The sequence below is a fragment of the Coloeus monedula genome (genome assembly GCF_965178545.1).
Source record: "Coloeus monedula genome assembly, chromosome: 3".
NCBI classification, from domain to species: domain Eukaryota; kingdom Metazoa; phylum Chordata; class Aves; order Passeriformes; family Corvidae; genus Coloeus; species Coloeus monedula.
The window spans coordinates 31,578,872-31,601,900 of record NC_138783.1 but is presented as its reverse complement, the minus strand read 5'-3'; the positions used below and the strand labels follow the sequence as shown (position 1 = coordinate 31,601,900).

The window sequence follows — 23,029 nt, the reverse complement described above, 5'->3', positions numbered from 1 at the left end:
ACTGCCCTTTGTGTGGCTTGGTGCTAAACCAGTGTGATATACGTGGGACCATGTTGTCAGAAAGCGCTTATTGGGCTTGAAGCCCTCTGAACCGCTAAACATGGCACATTTTGTTAATTTTGAGGATTGTAATTTTTGTTGATTTTGAGGATTTTGTGGCCAATTCCATTTTGAGTCACCTTGTTCTTCTAGTTTTCGTTGCATTAGGAAGAACTTTTTTTTTTTCTATCCCTGTCCTGAATTATAAAGTACGAGTTTGCCAGTCAGCTGGACATTCACAGGGATGATCTGTGCTGGTAATATGATTATGATATGTAAAATGAACCTTCTTTCATCACATCTGTGGCTTGAAACAGATATGCCTTTGCTGAATTTATGATAACAGAGCTTTTGGGAACTGTTGACAGTATTTCTTTTTAACCTACACCCTTGAGAGTAGATTTTAAATGATCTGTAACCGGAGCTCTTGTATGTCATGACTAAAATAATACTCACCTGTAGGAATTTTTTTCCTGTCAGCTTGAGTTTATCCAAAGGTAAGAGCAGTGGGCTTAGACATCATTTAGAAAGGTAGGGGGGTAAAAGTATGACCTACACCCTTTAGAGCTCTGGATCAGTACTGCTCCATTCTGTTTCAGCAAAATAAAATATTCCATGGGAGAGTTGAATCATTACTGCATTTTTTTGGTGAAAGGCAAGTAAGAGGAGTCTGTAAAAGGAGAGAACTGGACAGAGATCTTCACCTGGAGTGCTTTAACCCATCAGTCTGTTATGCAAAAGACGAACAAACTGAATACACATTTATTTGTGTGCATGCAACTAAGTCAGGAGAAGGTACAGCCGGCCCCAGATCTCTGTCATTTATTAAGAGACAGTGAGATGCAAAATATCTCTCATTTATACATGTAGATAGATGCAGAATTTCCAACCAGTATATAGACATGAGTGAAGCCATGCTTTGGGAGGAACAGAAAAACTTGAGGTACCTCTAACTTGCTAAGCACAATAAACATCCTTAAGTATGAGGTACTATTTATACTGGAAATGGGCGATAAGTGGATCGCTTGTGATTGCAGTCAAACATACGTTCTACAAATGCGGCTGCTATTTCAAACTCGCACTAAGCTCAATTTATAACTGCTCCCAATTCTGCAGTCTGTGAGTTACGTTATAATGACTGTTCATAGGAAGGTTCTCTCTCCAGAGCATTTGTTAGCATTTTATCTGAATAGCTGGTGTTTGTTTAACTTCTTTTTCTGAGCTCTGGAGGTGTAACTTGCTCTTGTTTACCAGTCAACAGCACTGATAATGATTCTTCTCAAGAGTTTTCCTGAATTAAAGAGAAGCAAACATGCACAAAGCCATACTAAGTATAGCACAACCCCATCACTAGTCATGAAAAGCACTTGGCATTTATTAGCAGTAACAGCTAAAAATTATTTCACTGTGGAGTGGAATATTCACTCTCAGAACAAACAGTTTCTTTTCCTGGAAAGGATCTAGTGACATTTTCTTCCCTTAATGTTTCATGGCTGTTTTCTTCTACATCTTGGTGCCTAACTCCTGATTCTGTCTAAAAGCCTTAGTGTACAAAATGAGGCCAAGCCCTGCAATTTTTTTTTAATGGCCTGAATTTTTTTTTTTCCTAGATGACCACTGAATAGAGTGTTCAGTAGTGTTAGAGCAGGAGAATACCAGAGTTAGGGCAGACAATAAACTAGATTTTAGCTGTAGTCTAATGGCATTCTCAGATCTGGACATGTGCATAGCACAGTGGCATTTCTTACATGACAGAAACACTATTATGAAACATCTTAATGGACTCCAGGAAGAATCACTCGTGGGTTTATGTATTTTTAGGCTTGATACCTCTTCAGTATCTAACAATGTCCAGTTACAAAGACAAGACTGAAACTGTACGTAAATATTAAGAGATACCTGGTTTATACAGCTGTTAAGCATTGGGAGGAGTTGATGGGAGGAGTGTTTGTTTTGCAGGCAATGGTAAAGAAATAAAAGAAGTAGCTGTAAAAAGTTAGATCTGAAAGAATTCATATTCACAAGAAATCCAGGATTTAGAAGGGAGAGAATAAAAATATCTTGATGTGTTTGGGGAAAAAAAACCCAGCAAGATAACAATGGAGACAAAGATTTTGCCACAAGAGGCTGTGATTAGAATGATTTACTAGTCCTTTCCAGTTTTAATCTCCTATTATGCACTTTAAATATGGGTCATGCCAAGAGTTATGCTAGTAGCTTCTCGGGAGCAGGCAGCTTTCCTTCAATTTGCATGTGCTTCAAGTCACCAAACATTTGCACTGCTGTATTTAGCACATTATAACTGGGTTGTTGAGTATAAATTGCTGCTCCAGTTCACTGGCAGCAAATATCTGCAGTCAATCAGATCTATTCCCAGGAATAAAATGCAAGGTGGAAGGGCTGATGGAGTCCATATATAAGGCTGATGGAAGTGATAAATACTGCCTTCAGCCACAGACTCTGGAAAATAAATCTAGGATCTTCTGACACTTCACAGATAAATGAAGTTATGAAGAAGACTCCTTTGGGGAGTTTCATTTTCACCCCATCCCATTGAATTTGGTGCCACTGCTCAGAATTTCAATGTATTTTGAAATTTCTGACCTCCATTCTGCATCCACACGCTGATGGACACAAATATGCAGGGTACAAGCAGTGCTAATTTGTGGCCCTCCCTGTAAGAGTCTCATATGTGAATTAGCACCGGCAGTCACAGGTATTCCATGCAAGAAGGGCTGATGGAGTATAAATATCCAGATCAAGCTCACAGGTTCACTTGGGAATAACACAAGAAATGTTTTCCCTATGAATTCAGAAAAAAAAGGAGCTATAGGGGAGGGCTATATCTAATATTTTCTTTTCTCTTCATCCTCTTGGCATTCCCCTCAGTATTTTCATGCTCCAACTCCAGTTACAAATTTTCCCATTGATAGGAATTTGGACCCCAATTCACTAAAAGCCATGCTTTTGAATCAATAGTGTTTGAAAAGAGTGAAAAGATGGTCTTTATTGCTTACCACCTTCACAGAGAGCCTGTAGGGCTATCACATTTAAAAATCTGGTTGCATTTCTCTGCTTGTAACTCTTTCTGTGAACTGTTACTAATATGTATTTTAGAAAGCAGTAAATAAAATGTGAACAAAGCAGGAGGTGCTCTGCCTGACATATATTTCTTGAGCAAAAAGCATGAGTGACGCTTGCTGCACCTGTAGCTTTTCCTTTTTCTAATGATGTTACACAGTGCCTTGTTGCTTACCTTGCCCTCTCCGTGGCTGGGAATTGTAGGAAGCTCCCCAGGAATTAGTGCAGTTGTAGAAAACTTGGACGAACAAGCCTTCACAATCAAAGCCATTTTAAATGCATCAGCTCATGTATGTTTCAAACATTTATAAACAGAGGATTCATTTTTCCAGTGAGAACCCTTCTTAAACCCTGATGCTTTACTGCTGTTGGACTTGTCTCTAGTTCCTGAGCCTGACCAAACCATAATACAGTGCTGCTGTACAGGAAAAAAAAAATTGAACATATTATCTGTATGATTTCATGCAGCTCCTACAAGGTACTGTTCCTAAATAGATGAAGATTTGCTGTAAGGAAGCTGAAGAGGCATTAGCCTTGTATGCATCCACCCTCCAGGCTGGCAGGAAGGTATTAAAAGAATTGAGCCTTGTCCTCTGAGAGGGCACTTTGTACTTGGAAGCTGACTTGGACACCAGGAAGACTGGTTGGAGAAGGCACCTTCCTGGAGCAGAGGTGTCATTTGAAGCAGCTGCTGCCCAGGGGAGGCTGGGTGGCCTCACACCACCAACCATCTCCTCGCTCACACACACTCACTCCCAGGCACGCTTCCTCCTCCTTCAGCCTCGACACGGGGTTCCCTGTAGCAGTCTCAGGTGCTGGATTTATAAAAGTAAATAGTAATAGACTGGTGCAGCAGCAGGTCAGCTCAAGCTGGGTGTCTGCACAGAGGGACCCTGAACAAAGTCCCTGAGCTTTTATACTCCCAGTCTATGCACTCATTCTTCTCGCGCCTCTTGATCCAGTGGTGATTTTCTTTCTCTGTGTTCGTGCAGGCTAATCATTAACTGTTTCCTGTGCCAGAGCCTCACCACCCTCACAGGAAAGAATTTCTGACACCCAACCTAAATTTCCTCCCTTTCCACTTGCGCCCGTTCCAGCGCCTCGCCCTTCCCGCGCATGCGCGGCCCCGCTCCCGACTCGGCCAGCGAGCGGGCGGGCGGGGCGGGCGCGCGCGCTTCAAACCGGCGCGGCGGGCGCGGCGCATGCGTGGGGCGGCGGCGGCGCGGGGCAGGGGGTGCGCGCCATGGCGGCGGGCGGCCGCGGCTGGTTCCGCGTGCTGGCGCTCGGCGTGTCCTTCCTCAAGTGCCTCCTCATCCCCGCCTAGTAAGGAGCTTCCCTGCGCACGGGACGGGACGGGACGGGATGGGATGGGATGGAACGGGAGGGGGGCGGGTGGCGTAGGGCTGCCGCGAACCCGTGAGGGGGGCCGGCCGCGGGCAGCGTGGGGCCGCGGTCCTGAGGAGGCCCTGAAGGCCCATGTGACTCCCGGGTTCGTGAGGGAAGCGAGGCCGCGCTGCCTCCGCCGCGTGGCACAGCTTTGCTTTTCTCTTTGGAAGCTCTCCGTCCTGGCCCGTTCTGACTGGCCGCTGTTCGGGAAGGCCTTTAAGTGTGCTGAAACATTAATGCTTTGTAATTATAAGTTTTTATACTGAAAAAAAAACCAAACAAACTGCAGTTAAATTTCAGTTAGAACCTGGAATTTCGCACTAATTATCTGAAAAAGCCTAGCTATAAATAATTTTTGCTCTATAACCACCTGTATGAGTGACATTTTACATAGCCAGATAGTCATAGGACAAGGAGGAATGGTTTTAAACTAAATAAAATGGGAGATTTAGATTAGGCGTTAGGAGAAAAATCTTTACTGTGAGGGTAGTGAGGCACTGGCACCGGCTGCCCAGAGAAGCTGTGGATGTCCCTTCCCTGGAAGTGTTCAAGGCCAGAATGGATGGGGCTTTGAGCACCCTGGTCTAGTGGAAGGTATCCCTGCCCGTGGCAGGGGGGTTGGAATGAGATGGTCTTTAAGGTCCCTTCCAACCTAAATCATTCTATGATACATCTTTGGCACAAAATTCTTGAGCAGCATCTTTGTTACTGTTTCAGTTACTTGATCACAGTGGTGTCCTACAGTTGATAAATAGAGACTTCCTTCTTACTTACCTGTGGTGATGTACTCTGAATTATTTCTCCTTTAAGTGCCTGTATGTGACTCTTAACATACACGTTCTGTAGTTACTCCACAGATTTCGAAGTCCATAGGAACTGGCTTGCCATCACCCACAGCTTGCCCCTCTCTCAGTGGTACTACGAGGTAAGTATGTGTTTGGGGGTTTTTTTAGCTGTGTGTAAATTAAAGGCACATTGGGTATGTCAGACCTTGTGAATGTTGGAAGAGATGGTTGGTGACTGTCATGCAGTGGGACAAAAAGATGCCAGTCACAATTTGCTGGCCCTGTGTAGCATTTAGCTAAAAAATGAAAGTTGTTCGGGGCAGCCGCAAGTACTTAAAAATGCAAAATGGGAGATGCAATTAAGGCATGTGGGTTATTGGAAAGGCTGTGTAGCACAGGAACAAGTTGCATCATACTCTTAAATTGCCGGTCTCTTTGCTCTTCTCATTGTTGATACACAGTTACCAGAATAAACATTGAGTCATGCTAATGGGTGTATACATCTATACACTATGAAATCAATCCGTGTATTAAAGTTTTGAGCCTTTGCTGGTGTGCTAGTAAGGATGCATTGATTTTTATCTAGATGAATCACCTTTAGGTTTGTCATAGGCTCAGCCCACCTAATTGGGTTTTAATCTATCTTCTGGTATCTGCTGGAGTACAGGGATAGATACAGTAGTGTCTGGTACTCCACGTAAGCATCCAGGAGTAAATGATTTGTGCAGGTCAGAACTTTGTAAGACTGATCCAGGGGCTGTTTTACAAACAGATTTCTATAATGCCAGCATTAACCTCATGCCAGAGCATAGAATGCCTTTCATCAATATGACATAAGCATTTGGGAACATGCTCGTTAAAAAATACACCCCATCCCAACCTGCTCTGCTCATCCCTCCTCCTCTCCTGTTTCCACAGCCAAGGAGTTAAAGGAGTTGCTGGTCAAGGGATAACAACTCTCCTTAGGGGAAGAGATCACATAATGACATTTGATGTTGAAAAGGTTGTATGAGAGTTAAGACTTGCTAACTGATGAGTAAAAGTAATTTTGAGCCTGGAGCAAGGCTGACTGTGTTGGTGATCACTCCAGTATAGACCAGTCTTGGCTGTGAGGTTTTGTAATATTGGCCCTATTACTGTAAATTGATTTATAGGTACCAAACAGTAATATACTGGTTAGGTGCTGGTACACAAAATGCTCTTTAATCTTTTCCTGCTAATCAGGAGACGTCCCATCTCTACCAGTACTGCAGGAGAACAGCTTAAATCATGGTCAGCAGCACAGAGCTGGCTACTAATTGTGGAGTGGTTTCAGTAACATAGAGGTTACTGAGAGAAAATGCATCAGCTGGTTTGCTGCAGTGAGCTGTACCTGAAGGACTGCAAACAGCATGGTTTGTTACAAACTATTTAATCTTATTTTGTCTTTAGGCAACCTCGGAATGGACCCTGGATTATCCACCATTTTTTGCTTGGTTTGAATATGCACTTTCTCACATTGCCAAGTACTTTGACCCCCAGATGCTGGTTGTTGAAAACTTGAATTATGCCAGTCGTGCAACCATCTTCTTCCAAAGGCTTTCTGTCATCTTTACAGATACCCTCTTCATATATGCAGTTCATGAGTAAGTCTTAGAGTTCTAATTTTAGGGACAGTGGATAGCCCTTCATATGTGGGCTTGTTCTGTAGCCACAACAAATAACTACTTGTACAAATAAGCTTGTAAATGTGGGGAAATGCCAGAGTTGCTGGAACCTGTTCTAGGAGAAACTTGGAATATGCTGCTAAACACAAGATAACGTGTTCTTCTTGGACATACAGTTGCTGTGCATGTGTTGGATTTGCATTCACTCAGACACCAGCTGCAGTTTCACATGTTATGCTTGGGTTTGCTTCTGTCACTGGGCTCATTTTGTAGGAGTTGCAGGACAGCTTATGTGCTCAGAACAGGTTTTTTCCTGTTATTTTTCTTACTACTCTGTTCTAGAGTAGAAGCATATAGGAAATTTGTCACAAAATGCATCAAATCAATCATCAAATATGCAAAGTTGCTCCAGTGTTTTTGATGATAAACTGATTTTTCCAAGTCTAATGTTATTAGGATCAGATGCTTTCGGAATGGCCTGACTTTGTGAAGAACTATTTACCTTATACCTAAAGAATAGACTGAGGGGATGTTCTGAGAAATATGTTGCCTGCCTTAATGGTTTGGCTGTAAGAGTCTTCTGTTGCTTTATTCTGTCTGCTCAGAACCTGGGTAGGAAATTCTCTGATTGGAGCACTGCCTAAGTTCCTTTATTTACTTTCTTTATTTGAAATGGGCTAGCTTTGCATTGTGACTTCTTTTCCTTTTATTGTTTTGACTCACAGATGTATGAATGTGAGGCTGAAGGCTCAGGGCTGGTGTCTGCACAGTTATTTGCCAAGAGAGGTGGTAGATGCCCCGTGCCTGGAAAATTTCAAGGCCAGGTTGGATAGGGATTTGAGCAACCCAGTCTAGTGGAAGGTGTTCTGCTCATGGCAGGGAGGTTGCACTAACAGTATTTCAACACAGATCATCTGTAACTTTTTAATGTGATTTAAGATTGCTTTCAAAAGTCATATGAACCATATTGCTTCACACCGAGAAGTAATAAGATGTTTTTAACCAACAGAAATAACTCATAATGGGGCAGGGGTAGCCAGGGAGAGGTTAATGTCCATCTGAGGACCTTAAATACAACTCTCTGAGTTGTCTCCAAATGTAGCAACACACTGCTCATGATGGCAAGCAGGCTATGACAGCTTTATGCTTGCTGAATGGGAGACTCAAACCTGAGGCTGTTACGTAATGTAAACTTTAGCACGTGGAATGCACCACAGCTATTGAAATTGAAAGGTTTTTTTTTAACTAAACTTTGTTCATGACACTGCCTGCCCTTGATGAATTTAGCAAGAATTGTATCTTTGCCTTGCATCCTGGTAAAATGGCTAACTTCAGAGTAAATGTAGTTCTTAACTCTTAAAACCAACAATGTTCCTGCGTGTATGTTTGAATTAAAGCTTCTGTTTCTTCTGCTCTTGTTCAGGTGCTGCAGATGTGTAAATGGAAAACGAGCTGCAAAGGATATCCTGGAAAAACCAACATTTATTCTTGCCGTTCTGCTCTTGTGGAATTTTGGGTTGTTAATTGTGGATCGTATCCTTTCAAACCATTGTGGGTTGTTTGTGGTTTGTTTGGTTTTTTAACAACCTGTTACAGTGTGTGGCACAATTCTGTATTATTATTGCTGTCATAGAAAGTAACACCGCTGGTTTTGTTTCTAGGGTTAGTTTAATAACTTTATGTTTTCATTAGAATTGCTATTTGGCAAAATGGAAGTTAGTCAGTTCTTGGTCTGATTTGCCAGAAGTGGAAGAGAACCAGCCAGTCTGGCAGCAATGTGGCTGTTCCTCCTCCACCTGCCTACAGGAGTATTAGCAGAGAGGCTCTGTGTTCTGGGTGTGGTTCCAAGTTTGTCCTGTGGTAAGGAAAATCTTCAAAGTGCTTTGAGATTCGGAATGTATTCAATTGGTTAACATTATATGGGAATTAGGAAGTCTTTCTAAAGAAGTTACAGAATCATAGACTGGTTTGGTTTGGAAGGGACCTTAAAGATCATTTAGTTCCAGCTCCCTGCCTTCCACTAGACAGGTTGCTCAAAGCCTCATTCAGCCTGACCTTGAACACTTCAAGGGATAAGGCATCCACAACTTCTCTGGGCAACCTATGCTGGTCCCTTATCACTCTCACAATAAAGAATTTATTGCTAATATCCAATCTAAATCTCCCCTCTTTTAGTTTAAAACCATTCCCCCTTGCCCTATCACTGCATGCCCTTATCAAAAGTCCCTGTCCAGTTCTCTTAAGAGCACCTAATAGTACCTGAAGGGGCTCCAAGTTCTCCCCAGTGTCTTCCCTTTTTCAGGCTGAAATAACCCCAGTTATCTCAGCCTGTCTCCATAGCAGAAGTGCTCCAGCCCTTGGAGCATCTTCATGGCTTTCTCTGAATGCCCTCCAACAGGTCCATATCCTATATAAAAATAACTCTGGAAATTGCAATTACTGCAAGTCAGTCCTGACACAGTGTGCATTTAAAGGAAGGGTTTCATTTTCTCTGTCACAGTTCTTGTGTATGTTGCCTGCTTACAAGTGGTAGAAATATGAGGGCAACTGTCACTATCCATTAACCAATGTGTGGCAGAAACTAATAACTTAAAAATTAAAGTGGAGATTTAACTTTTTTTGGTTTATGTTGCAAAAATTGCACAATACGTGTGTAGATTGTTGTGTCTCATTTCATCAAGGTAATAGCCAGCATTAGTGTATTTTGTGTCTAGGAGTACTTACAGGTAAGGTTAAATAATTACTTGTGTCTACGCAGTGTGAATTTAAGGTTGCTTTCTTAATTTAAATTCCGTTTTAATTTGAGTTTATTCCTCATAACTTTTGAGTCTTCTCCAGAAACCATAGTAGTAAAGAAAGCTTGCTAAATTTATTCCTTGACTCAAGTTCAGATATTCACTTCCAGTACAATGGCTTCCTGTTTGGGCTGATGCTTCTTTCTGTTGCTCGGCTGTGTCAGGTAAACCCAAGTGACTCTTGTCTATTTGTTGCCATGTGTATTTTGGGTGCATTAGTTCACTTCATAGGTCTGCTCTTGTTGTGGGCAATGGTAGTGGCTTTATGTTGAGCTGCCTGAAGCTGGATGTCTAATTATTTATTGAGTTTGTGGGGAAGAGAAAAACTTGAAACTCACCATAAATGCTTGCTGATGCTGCAGCACTGCAGTTCCCCATTAGAAAGCTAAATTCTGTGTTACCCCTGAGCAATGTGACATCATTTCTTGCCATCTTATCTTCTTCCAAATCACCAGTCCTTAGAAAACGTAACTTCTGAAGCTGTGGAGAGGTGACTGTGTGACAGGATAGTTTCCTTCTCCATAACTGTTGTACATAACACTACTGAATTTGTAATTTGAAGTAAATACTCTTTTTAATGCTTATAATGTCCTGTCACCTTAGGAGTACAACAGAGGACTGTTCAAAGTGAGTACAAAGAGAAGAGCTTAGGTTTTGTTTTCTTTCAGAAAAGGTATTTGGAGGGCGCTCTTCTTTTTGCTGTTCTTCTGCATTTCAAACACATCTACATGTATGTGGCCCCAGCATATGGCATTTATTTGTTACGATCCTACTGTTTTACTGCAAATAATGCAGGTAAGATGGGGTTTTCCTTACTGGCTTTTGGGGGGAGTTGTGTTCATCAGTGGAACTAGGGGAACAGTGAAGACATGCAGATACAGTTGGAACAAAATGGCTGTATATCAAACAAAAATCCTGCTTGAGAGCAGAATTGGTAGGATCTTGAAAGATCTTGGAAACAGATTTGTTTTGTACAATTCCTGTTTCTTTAAGAGTTCTTTATTAAGAAAAACCAACATTAACAAACTGCACTTGGAAGCCGTAAGAATTATCCTGGATATGGAACAATCAGACAGTATCAGAATCTATTTCAAAGACCTACTTTGAGTTTCTCCCCACTTTTGAGCACTGAAACATGCCTGATACTCCTCATGTGAACAGGGAGGGTAAATTTGGAAAATACTGAAAGCTTGTATAATGCAGGAGCTGCAATGTGGGCAAAAGAAATGCTAGCTGTTGAAGGAAGCAACTGAATATATTGACATAAAAGTCAGTGTGCCCCTTTTAGATAGGTGCTAGCAATTCCTTGTCAGTGTGGAATGGGTTGTCTCCCTTCCCACTTCCCACAGCAACTGTTTCCTTAATCTGTTTCTTTCTTGTAGATGGATCTCTGAAGTGGAGAAGTTTCAGCTTTCTTCATGTAACTCTTCTGGGACTGATTGTCTGTCTTGTTTCTGCTCTTTCATTGGGACCCTTCCTAGTATTGGTAATAACCCCTTTTTCACGTGTTATTCCCCTGAACAGTTAGAAAATTTTGTTATAAAAGTAGAAATAATATTTTATCTAAACAGGCCATTTCTTTGTTATTCTTCTTGTTTTTCTTTGTAGGGTCAGCTGCCTCAAGTCATTTCACGGCTCTTCCCTTTCAAGCGAGGTCTCTGCCATGCCTATTGGGCCCCCAACTTCTGGGCTTTGTACAATGCCATGGATAAAGCATTGACAATTCTTGGTCAGTATGTTAATCTTGCTGTTGGGTGCCTGTTTGCAGATAGAGCTCTCTGTATTTTAGTCTTCCCCATTTGAAATAAATCTGAATTATGTTTTCAGATTGCCATAAATCATATGGTTGTCCACATAATCCGGTGCATGAGTTACCAGCAGTAGGTCAGACATCAACCACTTCCATCTGCCATCCTTTAAAAAAAGAAAAAACTTGGCCACGTACTTAGTTCAGCTACTTCATTTTATTTATTAGCATTTATCAGTTTGTGCTTTTTTATGTTTTGTTTTTAGGGTTAAAGTGCAATTTTCTTGATGGTACAAAAATCCCTAAAGCCTCCATGACAGGAGGGCTGGTTCAAGAGTTTCAGCACACTGTCCTCCCTTCAGTGACTCCACTGGCAACATTAATCTGTACTTTCATAGCTATATTGGTAAGAACAACTAATTTTTTTGAAATTTGATGTGTTTTGTCCCTAGTAGGTTTTAATTGATTAGTATGCACTTCACATGAATTTTAATTCAAGGGCAACAAATATGCTGTTACTAATATATAGTGACTGATAAAATGCTGTTTAGTGGCTTAGATTGGAAGACAGTTTTTGAACACAAATAGCAGGAAGTTGGCTGTGGTCTTTCGTCTGTTTTTCCCTCCTTATATTTCAACAGAAATCCTCCAGGCTCTACTCCTACATCCAAATAAATTGATTTCCTCCAGTGCTATATAATGCTTGTGCCACCCAAGCAGAACCTGGGTGCAGTGGTGTTTAGTAACATTGACAAATCTCTTTGGACAATGGCTTGTCTTCAGGATTGCCAAACATTTCACTGAAGTCCTGTTTTTGCCTGTTGTTTCTAGCCCTCTGTTTTCTGTCTTTGGTTTAAACCTCAAGGGCCCAGAGGCTTTCTCCAGTGCCTTGTTCTTTGTGCGTTGAGCTCCTTCATGTTTGGCTGGCACGTGCACGAGAAAGCAATACTCCTTGCTATTCTGCCTTTAAGGTAAGTGAATTTTGTACAAAGTAGTTGGCCAAACTGAACCTGCAGCCACTTGTCAAGGAATTCTCGAAGGCAATCACTTTGTTTTCAGTTATTTCAGAAGAGGAACTTTTTTATAGAATGCCTTAAGCTGTAACAGTGTAGTGCACTTAAAGTTAATTACTTTCAGACACAGTTCAAACCTTGATGAGTGCTGTGGTTTGTATTTTAAAATGCTGGATAGATTGTTAAGGAGCCAACTGAGGAAAGGGATCTTCTGCACTGTGCTTGACCAGACCTATACATAGTTTTTACCATAAGAACTTCATGCCTGCCTCAGGTAGAAGTGAAGCTGTAGTTCATAAGCTGCCTGATCAGTATTGCTACAAACTGTATTTTCCTTCCTGAGAGATTTAGGGATGTTTAAGTTCCTATTTTGTGCTGGGCCTTGCTGATTGTTTCATTCAGTGGGTGTGTGGTTTTCTGAGGGAGGGTTTCCTGGCTGATTTTTCTCCTGTGTTTTTATCTCTGAGGCCACGTGGTTTGGCAGCAGGAGACTTCATCAGAGGTCCAGTGTTAGGAGGGATTGGGGTACTGTGAAACTGTTTGGCTTGTTCTTCAGTAAATTGCATAGTGTTTTGCTGAAATTAAGTTTCTTTGCTAAAAGACAAAAGCATAACAAATTACTGTCATTTTTAGCTTATTATCTATTCAGAGAGCCAAGGATGCTGGCATCTACTTGATCCTGGCAACAACAGGGCATTTCTCACTTTTTCCATTGTTGTTCACATCACCAGGTAAAATGTTCTTCTATTAGTTAATTTTTATCTAGTTTGCAACATTGAGCTCAATAGCCTTGATCTGGTTGTCATTTTTGCTTTAGTCACTTCCCAGTTGTTTGTTTGTAGTGCTATCTCAAATTGTAGTTGGTGTGTTCAGTATGTTTATATATAATTGAAGTAAGTGTATTGCAAATGCCTGGCATTTGCTTTAGCAAATGTTTATGCTTATTTTTAGGTATCCTAAGCCGTATGTGACTTGTAGGATTTAAAGATGCTACAATATATATGGCAAAAGGTTTTTATAATTAATTTTAAAAGTACATAATGTCCTTTGTTTTTCAGAACTTCCAATTAAAATACTGCTTATGCTGCTGTTTACTGTTTATAGCTTCTCTTCATTGAAATCTCTGTTCAGGTAACTAAGGAAATTTGATCTCAATGCCAGGAACGACAACATTTCTTCTGGTGTTGGGAGCAGTCGTTGTCACAAGGGACAAACAGCACAGACAACTGATGCTGAAGTGTCAAATTAAAAGTGTTACTAGCTAAAAGATGCTGCTGCCTCTGTTCTCAGGAGGCAGTGCTTAAATTAGGATTACTGCAGGACATCTGGTTATCGTGACAACTGCCCAGTTAGTCCCAGGAGGCTGTAGATCCCCACCTGCTTCATGCTCTGTTAAAGCATGGAGTTGTGATGCTGTAACCTCTGAGGATTTAATTCAGTATTCTAGCACTTACTAAAGTGATTTGTCTGCAAATTGTTTATTGTTTTGTCTTATTGTACTGTGTATTTTTGCAGTAGTGGTCTTTAATGCGTGGAAGGGACAGGTTGCAAATAACACTTATTTGCAAGCTGTAATTTGTCAACAAAACTGCAAGTAGGTTGGCAGAATATACAATTGCCCAAGTCATCCTGTGTAGTTTCACAGCCTATGGATCTCTTACCCACTTGGCCAAAGACAGTGCTCATCCTTATAACCCCTGTAGTCCCCACTTCCCTGTTTCCCAAACTTTTCTGGGCAAACCCAAGCTGTAATGAAGGGTTTGTAATCAAGTACTGTAAACATGTATTCAGTACTTCAGGCACCTGCTTTTTGTAGGTGATTTTCTCTATTTAACAATTCAATCATTTTGTCTCAAGAGCTCTAGCTGAAAAACTAAACTCCTGTGGAGTGAAATTTTGTTTAGAGATGGAGCTTTGGCAAGTTTCCTGTTCCTAATGTGCCAAAACATGAAATTCCTTTTAAACTACCTGCAGTAAACCCCTGCCACCATTGTCCTTTGCAAGAGAGATCAGCTCACAGTACATCCTACAGAAAGCTTGGGGGAAGAGGTTAAAATAAATCTGACATTTGCAGTCTTTGGTTGTAGAACAGCTTTGGTGGAACAAGTCTTTGCTGTTCAGTTGTTGTGAGGTGAAACAGAGCAATTGATGAGGTTTCTCTTTAGGATTCCAAGGCATCCTGGAACTCAATAAGGACATTGAGCTGTACTCTTGGTTATCACACTGGGGTTTTTTCCTACTGAAACTCTTTAAATTGTTATTTAAACTATTATTGTGATCTAATGGGAGATTCTCTTTGCACTGGTGATAGCTGAAAAACAGAATATTTTTAGTTAACATGTATTTTAACACCACCTCTTTTTTAATTTCTCTGACAGGAGAGAGAAACCTCTACTTAACTGGCTTGAAACAATCTACCTCATCCAACTAGTGCCTTTGGAAATCTTCTGTGAAATCATATTTCCCCTGACCCCCTGGAAATGGCACTTCCCTTTTGTCCCCCTGTTGCTGACCTCTGTGTACTGTGCTCTGGGAATCACGTATGCTTGGCTCAAACTCTACGTCTCTGTCTTGACTGAGAGAATTTCTGTCAGACAAAAGGCTGAGTGAAGCCACAGTGCTGGGACCAGTCCCAGGATACCCCTTGGAGGGGATTCCTGGCACGGTGAGGGGTTGTCACAAGGCCATACAGCTCTTGGTGAGACACGTGTGCCATGGCCACGCGGGAAGTTCTTCTTCCAACACTCCTGTACTGCCCAATGAGGATACCTCTGACCAGAAGCACTGTCACAGTAACAGGGAGGGCTGCGGGTAAACTGTGAAGCTTAACAAGGTCCAGACTTCTGTCCTGAGGAAAACCTGCCTGATTTTCCAATTATGGTTTGTATTTGAATAAAAGGTGTTGTGGCAAATTACGAGGGAGGATTGCTGTGTAGGAGAGCGTTGTAACAGTGTTCTATGGAATTTGTAAATTAAAAACTTGGTATTTTTTGTTTGAGCATTTCTTGCATTATTTCAGCTCATGTCTAAGCTCTGCTTTTGAGAGACACCTACACAATTAAGGATGTAGTGTGCAGCTGGAAACTTGTCCTGAGGTGCTTGCACACTCAAATATCAAGTTTCAGTATGTCCATGTCCTGTCGATCTCCTTGTTTCATAGATACTTTGCAAATAGGTTTTAATATTCTTCTAGTAGCTCTTTTTTTGTAGAGCAGATGACCAAATTGAGGCATGCTACTCAAATGAAGAAGTATTTTAATGCCATTAAACATACCAAATAATGTGGCTGCATAGTTGTATTTGTAATTCATGTAAAATTCTACAACTCTAACAAAAGACTAAGTATCCACAGTTCCTGTAATGACTTAAGGAAAAGGTAGATTGTTTTCTGCCTCTGTGGAATCATGTTCCCTGAAGGATAGCAGTTATTTCTGCAGTAAATAATTACACCTTTTAAACCCTACATAACTCTCCCTAGAAGATGTTGCTCTGAGGTTGGGGTCTGGTTTGGATTCCAGTGCTGACATAAAACTGGGAGGAGAGAGGGATGGATTTTTTTTTTATTATTACTATTTCTGACAGTAGTTGTTGAACTTTGTTCCATGTTAGCTGAAGAATGGGCCCTTTTCATCAAGGATAGCCAAGGGGATAGTTACGCTTTTTGAGTTCTTTGAATATTTTGGGTGTTTGAAATAGAGTGGCTCTTGTTAGGGCAACAGGTGAGTGGTAGAGTAATCGCTGTGGATGTTTCTGTAACCAAATACCTTGTACATTTAAAGTTTTCACTGCCAGTGAGTTTATATTCAAGACATTCTCACTCTACTTTTCATTACTTTCTCATAGTTTCCGCTTTTTTTACACCATCAAAGGCTTTGCCACATTGTTTTTAGCTGCTGTGGCTGCCAGTAGTGCCACGATGCTTCTTGCACCTGTATTGCACCTCAGGTCCAAGCCTCAAAGCTCTGCCCAGGCTAAGGCATCCACAATGCTTGTGTTTATCTGTCCACTGTGCTGTCCTGTGGAGGGAAATGCTCATATGCTCATATACAAAAAATCCCTACAACCACCCCTCTGGGCTCTTCTCCAGCAGTGCCTTTGCACACTCTGAAATCCTCCAAGAAGAGGCTGCACAGCAAAGCTGTGGGTATGCCATCCCTGAAAGTGTTCAAAGCTGGGTTGGATAGAGCAACCTGGTCCAGTGGAAGTTCTCTGCCTGTGGCAGGGTGTTGGAAGCAGATGACCACTTCGGTCCCTTCCAACCCAAACCATTCTGTAATTCTGTGAAGTTAAACCTAGGGCCTGATTGTGTAAGTGGCCATGTGTCACCATTGTTTGATTCCAGGTTCAACTGAAGCATCTCCCACTGTGGAGCAGTGACTGCCCCACCTCCTCTTCTGTGGATGTCAGGAAAATCCACAAACGCCAGGGTTTATGTCCAAAAAGGAGACAGAGGAGTCCTTCAACTTCATTCGAATAAAGGGAGAGAGCCCACCGGGGCACACGCCCGCGGGGTTTTCTCTCTCTCGGGCTTTCGGAGGGCGCAGCCTCCTTTTATCCCAAACTCCCGGCCGCATGTTGCCCTCTTCCTTTCCCCACTGGCTCAGGTACAGGGAAGGTGCAGCCTTCCCGAGCCACCTCCCACATCTTCCCCCCTCGAACCTACTGTTTTACCCCAAAGTGCCGAAGTTCAGGCTTGTGCAGACCCTTGTGGGTTTCGGGAGCCAAGCTGTGTGGGCTCTGCAGCAAACCTGCTGCCCAAAGTTAGTAGAGACATTAAGACCCATTTCAAAGACGTTTACTCCCATACCTTCACCCATCGAATTGTTTGTAAATTAGCTTTCCTCTCATGGACAAAGGCTAAATAATGCATTTTTAGGAAATAGGCTGAGAAGCCTTTAGGCCCTGTTCTGTTTTGTTAATGCAGGTTTCTTTAACGGTTCCGTCAGTCCTGCTACAGTGGCAGATGATTTAATGTGATTCCGTATTAATAAAAAAAGGGAAAACTAACACTGTGGGGTAGGTCTCAGTCTTTAATCTGTCGCAGGAAGAGCTCTGAAAATTAATTCGATTTTAGTGCTTAATTGACCACCTAATTTACTCCCCGACCGGCCTCGCTGGCCCTGCAGAGGCAGCGGGGCCGCCTCACCCAGTGGACTCAGGGCTGCAGGAACTACCGCCCGCGACCCGGCTAAGGACGCTCAGCCTGGGAGTTTGGCGCGGGGGGTGGGTTGGGGGGGGGGGGGGGGGGGTTGGATTTTGGGGTGATTTTTGGGGTGGGTTTTTTGTCAAATAACCGTAAGCGGGGAAGGCAGCGGAACGCGGGAGCGCGGCGCGGGCCGGAGGGGGAAGGCGCAGCCGCCGCACCGCTCCGCCCGGTCACCTTCGGCGGGCGGCAGCCATGGTGTTCCTGCCCGACGAGTCGCGGTCGCTGCCGCCGCCGCCGCTGCTCAACAAGGGCTCGGTGTGGCTCGGGTTCGCGGGGTGGATGTCGGCGCTGCTGAACAACGCCTTCAACCAGCGCCCCGTCTTGCGAGCCGGTGCGGGGGGACGGGGGGAACCTGAGGCGAGGGGGAACGGAGTGGGGTGCGAGGGCAGGGTTAAGGAGAAGGGGCTGGGTGGGGTTTGGGGTCCCTGAGGGGTAAATGAAGGGGGGGAAGGGAAACAGCGAGGAATGAGGGGCTGGAGGGGACATGGGAGCTGCGGGCGGGGGAATTTGGGTGACCTTGAGGGTTACAGGGGCTGGAGATGGGGAGGGAGCCCTGAAATCCGATGCTAGGGGTGGTAAAGGGAATATGTGGGCCTGGGAAAAGGGAGTGTGGCATCTGGGATCACTCTGAAGGATAAATGAAGGAGGGGAGAAGGGGAAACAGCCGGGAGTGAGGGGCTGGAGGGGGTTTGGGGGCTGCAGGTATGTGGGATTTGGGGTGACCGTGAGGGATGTCGGGGCTGGGGAAAGGGAATGGGGAGATAGCGGGAGTATGTGGGCCTGGGCTTGGGGTCACTGAGGGATAAATGAAGTGGGGAGGGGAAGAGAGGGAGCCCTGAGTTCGGGGAGGCTGTTGGAGGGGAAGGGAGTTCTCTGTGTGATTGTGGGGATGGAAGTCAAGGGGTGGGAGCCCTGAAGTGAGGGGTCTGTTGGCACGGGGAGATCGGGGGTAATTGGAAAAGGCTGGGAAAGGGACATCGTATGGAGGTGGAGGGGATTTGAGGTGACTCCCTTAGGGATATGGGTGCCGGGAAGGGAAAGGAGCCCTGAGGAAAGGTGGGCCTGGCAGGGGCTGCGGGAGGTGTGGGTGCTGGAGGGGCGAAGCGGGGAGAGGGGAGCTGGGGTGTGGGAGAGCAGAGTGTCGGGAGGGCCTGGGGAAAGCGGGGCCCTGCCTGAGGCCCTCGGGGAGCTGGGAGAGGTGGGGACATTCCTCTCTCCTCCTGCTGCAGGTGTTCATCGGCAGATCCTGTTCGCTACCCTGGGCTGGTTTGTTGGCTACCAGCTTGTGAAACGCGCGGAGTACATGCACGCCAAGGTGGACCGAGAGCTGTTTGAGTACATCAGGCACCACCCAGTGGACTTCCACGCAGCAGCAGGTACACTCAGCCGGTGTTTAAGAGACTTCAGCCTGCCGTAGTCTGCCAGATAACAAGTGCTAATGTGTGTAAAGGTGTTTCTGGGCTATGTCTTCCCTGCTTCTTCACAATCTAAATTGCAGCAGTCTGAAGGATTTTATGATGTGAAAATAGATACTGTTATTGAGCTGTTGCTATGCATGGATGACCGCCTCTTTCTCCTAAAAGCTCATTTTAGTATAAAAGTAGCAGAGCCAAAAAAAAAAAGGATAGACCAAACTTGTACCACTGAAGAAGAAATAATGGAAAATAGAGGTTTTATTCTTGTAACTTCACAGTTGTACTGTCTACTCCTGTAAAATGCCTGTGCATGTAGATTCAGGAATCACATGAATTTTCAGAAAACAAGCAGAACAGGTGAAAAAAGAATTAATAGAAATGGCAGGAAACCTGGAGTGGTGCTGGCTTAGAGCAATAGAGAATTGCTCTAAGGGTTTTTGTTACTAAATGTAGTCACTGAGCCCAATGATGCAATGGCAAATTTGGGTGAAAATTGTCCATTTTGTGATACAATACAGTTGGGTGACTCTGGCTGTTGGGTTGTGGTCTGCATCATGTTGGAAGGAGTATGTAGATAATAAAATGTAGAAATAAAAAAGTGTTACTACTGAGATCCCTCCACAGGGATCTGTGGAGAGCCCTACAGAAAAAAAGTTGTGCGTTTATTTACAACAGCAAGCTAATGGTTTGCTGTGGGTAACAAAACTCAGAGTTTTGGTGGCTTTGTTAGCATTAAGGATTTAATATGAAACATCTTCCAAATCCATCTCAAATGCTGATTAGGTTTTCCCGCCTCTTGCAGAAAAGAAAAGAATAGGGCAGCTCTTGGAGGATTTCCGCCCAATTCGCTGATGATTTCTCCAGTGGCGACATGTCACAGGATGAATTCCTGCCATCCCGAGAACTTCGGCAAGGTGGCTGCAACTGTTGAACCGTCCATGGCTTGAAAGATGACACTTTACTCACTTTCATGTAATAAAAGTTTGATTAAATACTTAGTGTTTAATTATTTGCTCTTCTCTCCCATTATGGTTTGTCAATACGTGGATGACTGATATTTGTAACTTTGATTAATGTTTTTTTCAGTTGTTTTATTTGCAAGAGTGGGAAGTTGTTCACACAACATGTATTTTATAAAACCCAGAGAGCAATTCTGTTAGTTCCTCCTTTTTATTTCTCCTGACCCTTGAACATGTTCTTGACCAGCCCCTGTAGATGCTGTAGCCTACATCTTGCTGTAAAGTTAATTCTGAAGAGCTAACAAAAATATATGCTCTCCCTAATTAATTCCATGGCTATGTTTTTTATTATTATGTAGTTTTTTCTTTGCTAATAGTGAGGATCCAACCTTTCTGCTTTCCAATTTGTCGTCAGCTTCTGAATCCAAATGCTGAGCACGCTTAGGGGTGGGGAGGTTGTGTTAATTTGGGATTTGGGGATTCTTATTCATTTAGCATTTTGGGTGAAAACTGTGCTTTATTTCTTGTCTGCCTCACACTGAGCCCCTGTGCCAGGTCACTGCTCTCTGATGGATATGAAGTCCCTAAACAGATTTAAAAGAAGTGCTGCCACCCTGATTTGCTTCAACAGAGTGAAAGGAAATGCCCTTTCCCCGTGGTGGCAGGCAACAGTGCGGATGCCCTGGGAGCCTGTCCAGGGCAGTGCAGAGCCAGCACCCCCTGCCACACCGGAGACGCCTGATCTGCTCTGTCTGCCAGCATCCCACTGGGACCAGCGCTGAGTTATCCCAGGACAAAGAAGTCTTCTGTGGCCATCTAACCTCTTATCAGCTTTGGCCAGCAGCGGTGGCCAGCAGCAGGGCACCGTCAGGCCTTGACGCAGCCCTGGGGCAGCGTGATGCAATGCCCTGCAATCGGAGCAGGCAGAAGGTTCCTGTGACACACCGGGCTCGGAGCCAGCTGCAGGGACAGCGGCTCTCAGAGAGACCCACGGCTCCTGGGGGGATGCAAGCGGCCCACAACACGTCAGCAAGCCCTTCCAGCTGTCCCAGGTCACAGACCTTTGGGGGCATCCTGTATCTCCCACTGGCCACGTTCAGCAGCTGTGGTCAGCACTCACCCCGTGTCCTGCTGTGACGCTTCCCTGGGGCACCACGAGCCTCTGCAGCCGCTGAGCACGCTGCCCAAGCCCAAAGCCATCGCTGCAGGTGACTGCAGGCTGTCCCCGCTGTGACACTGGTGGGCTTAACCCCAGCCAGCCCCCAAGGCCCACACAGCCACTCGCTCACTGCCCCGCCAGCGGGATCAGAGACAGAATCAAGGGGAAGAACGAGAAAACACGTGGGCTGAAATAAAACCAATTTAATAGGGAAAGCAAAAGCCGTGTATGCCAACAGAGCAAAACAAGGAATTCATTCACCACTTCCCACGGGCAGGTGGGTGTTCAGCAGTCCCCAGGATTGCAGGGCTCCATCACAGGTAACGGTGACCTGGGGAGACAAAGGCCACCACTCCAAGCGTGGCTCACTTCTTCCTTCTTCCCCCCACCTTATATACTGAGCATGATGTCATATGGTCTGGAATATCCCCTGGGTCAGTTGGGATCAGTTATCCCACCCGTGACTCCTCCCAGGTTCCCATGCACCCCAGTCCCCTCACCAGCGTGGCAGTGCAGAAAGCAGCAATGGCCTTGGCTCTGTGCAAGCCCTGCTCAGCAATAACCAAAACATCTCTGCATTATCAGCCCTGTGTTCAGCACAAATCCAACACACCGCCCCATGCCAGCCACGGGGAAGAAAATCATCACTACCCCAGCCGAAACCAGCACAGCCAGCCCTGTTCTCCAGGGGACACAGGTCCCATCCTTGAGCTCCAACCAGGAAAACCACCAGAGGGACATCACCACCTCCGTGGTCCTCACCTCACTGGGAACCAGTGCCCACCCATTCCTTGTAGTTCAACACTGGCTCTGCAATCAGCATGGAGGCAGAAGAGCTCCAAAGGCAGAGCTCCATCAAGGCCCAGCCAGAGGTGGCATTGCCATGGGGATGGCCCAGGTCTCTCCCAACATGCCCCTCATGCTCCATTTTCTCTGGATGAGGCAAGGCTGCGACTCTGCCGAAGCTGAGGACGGACACAGAGAGCAGATCAGCTCCGAAATCCTCTCTGGCTGCAGGGAACTGTGTTTGCCCTCATGTGGGGAACTTGCTGATTGGCAGCTGCTTTCCTAGAAAAGCAGCACTTCTGGGTGCTGGTGCAACGAGCTCCTTGGGTCTCTGTGGCCACGGAACTGGTGTTTGGGCAAGCCTGCCCCGCGAGCCACCATCCTCCTGGGGAGCCCATCCCAAGCCATGGCTCAGGAGGGGGGAAACGTCACCTCATGTGTCTCCAAATGACCCCCTGTTGTCCCCAGTAGCTCCTGCTGACACATCTCCCATGGCTCTGACTGCCCCAAACCCCTCAGAACTGTCCTTGTCTTCCGTTGAACCTGACCAGGACCCTTTCAGATGTGGGGCACCTCTGGGTCTGGCTCAGCTGCCTCCTCCAGAGTCCCCAGTCCCCTCAGCTGCTCACTCAGCCACAGCTGGCTGGAGACCCTGTCCCCGCTGCCCACACTCGGGCAGGACAAGCCAAAGCCAGAGTGGTCTCAGCAGCTGGGAGAAATAGCCTGATCAGGTGAGAGGAGATGGGAATCTCCAATGTGGTTGGACACAGCTCTGAGCTACCTGCTCTGGTGCAAGATGTCCCAGCACACAGGACGGCATTGCACTAGGTGGTCTCTGAAGATCCCTTCCAACCCAAACCATCCCATGACTTTGGGATTCTTTGTCCCTTTCTAATTCCCCGTTACTGTCCTGGGAAGTTCCCTCCCCACAGAGCCAGTGTCCCCCTGCCCCGCTCTGGGGCACTCCATGAGTGAAAGCACCACACTGACAACGGCTTCACAGGGCTTCTTT

The 23,029-nt window shown here is 44.8% G+C and overlaps 2 protein-coding genes across 2 annotated transcripts; both read left to right on the top strand.

Annotated features, from left to right (window-relative positions):
* The first annotated feature begins 4,337 nt into the window (after positions 1 to 4,337).
* ALG8 (ALG8 alpha-1,3-glucosyltransferase) lies at positions 4,338 to 15,440 on the top strand. Its single transcript, XM_082277690.1, has 13 exons — positions 4,338 to 4,443; positions 5,353 to 5,431; positions 6,723 to 6,916; positions 8,361 to 8,470; positions 9,829 to 9,896; positions 10,401 to 10,527; positions 11,115 to 11,218; positions 11,341 to 11,461; positions 11,746 to 11,885; positions 12,311 to 12,450; positions 13,126 to 13,223; positions 13,551 to 13,623; positions 14,871 to 15,440. Exons 1-13 carry the CDS (start codon positions 4,364 to 4,366, stop codon positions 15,100 to 15,102), a joined length of 1,566 nt encoding a protein of 521 aa, XP_082133816.1. The 5' UTR covers positions 4,338 to 4,363; the 3' UTR covers positions 15,103 to 15,440.
* Positions 15,441 to 17,787: 2,347 nt separating this feature from the next.
* Positions 17,788 to 20,107, top strand: NDUFC2 (NADH:ubiquinone oxidoreductase subunit C2). The gene is made up of 3 exons (XM_082277766.1): positions 17,788 to 18,029; positions 18,928 to 19,074; positions 19,916 to 20,107. The coding sequence occupies exons 1-3, from the start codon at positions 17,891 to 17,893 to the stop codon at positions 19,963 to 19,965; spliced, it is 336 nt and encodes a 111-aa protein (XP_082133892.1). The 5' UTR covers positions 17,788 to 17,890; the 3' UTR covers positions 19,966 to 20,107.
* The last annotated feature ends 2,922 nt before the right edge of the window (positions 20,108 to 23,029 follow it).

Excerpts from the sequence above, each read along its gene's own strand:
- ALG8 (XM_082277690.1), top strand. The coding sequence starts at position 4,364 with ATGGCGGCGGGCGGCCGCGGCTGGTTCCGCGTGCTGGCGCTCGGCGTG. Across the intron at positions 5,432-6,722 it reads TCTCTCAGTGGTACTACGAG|GCAACCTCGGAATGGACCCT; the intron begins GTAAGTATGTGT and ends TTTTGTCTTTAG. Across the intron at positions 13,624-14,870 it reads TCATTGAAATCTCTGTTCAG|GAGAGAGAAACCTCTACTTA; the intron begins GTAACTAAGGAA and ends TTTCTCTGACAG.
- NDUFC2 (XM_082277766.1), top strand. The coding sequence starts at position 17,891 with ATGGTGTTCCTGCCCGACGAGTCGCGGTCGCTGCCGCCGCCGCCGCTG. Across the intron at positions 18,030-18,927 it reads GCGCCCCGTCTTGCGAGCCG|GTGTTCATCGGCAGATCCTG; the intron begins GTGCGGGGGGAC and ends CTCCTGCTGCAG. Across the intron at positions 19,075-19,915 it reads GGACTTCCACGCAGCAGCAG|AAAAGAAAAGAATAGGGCAG; the intron begins GTACACTCAGCC and ends CGCCTCTTGCAG.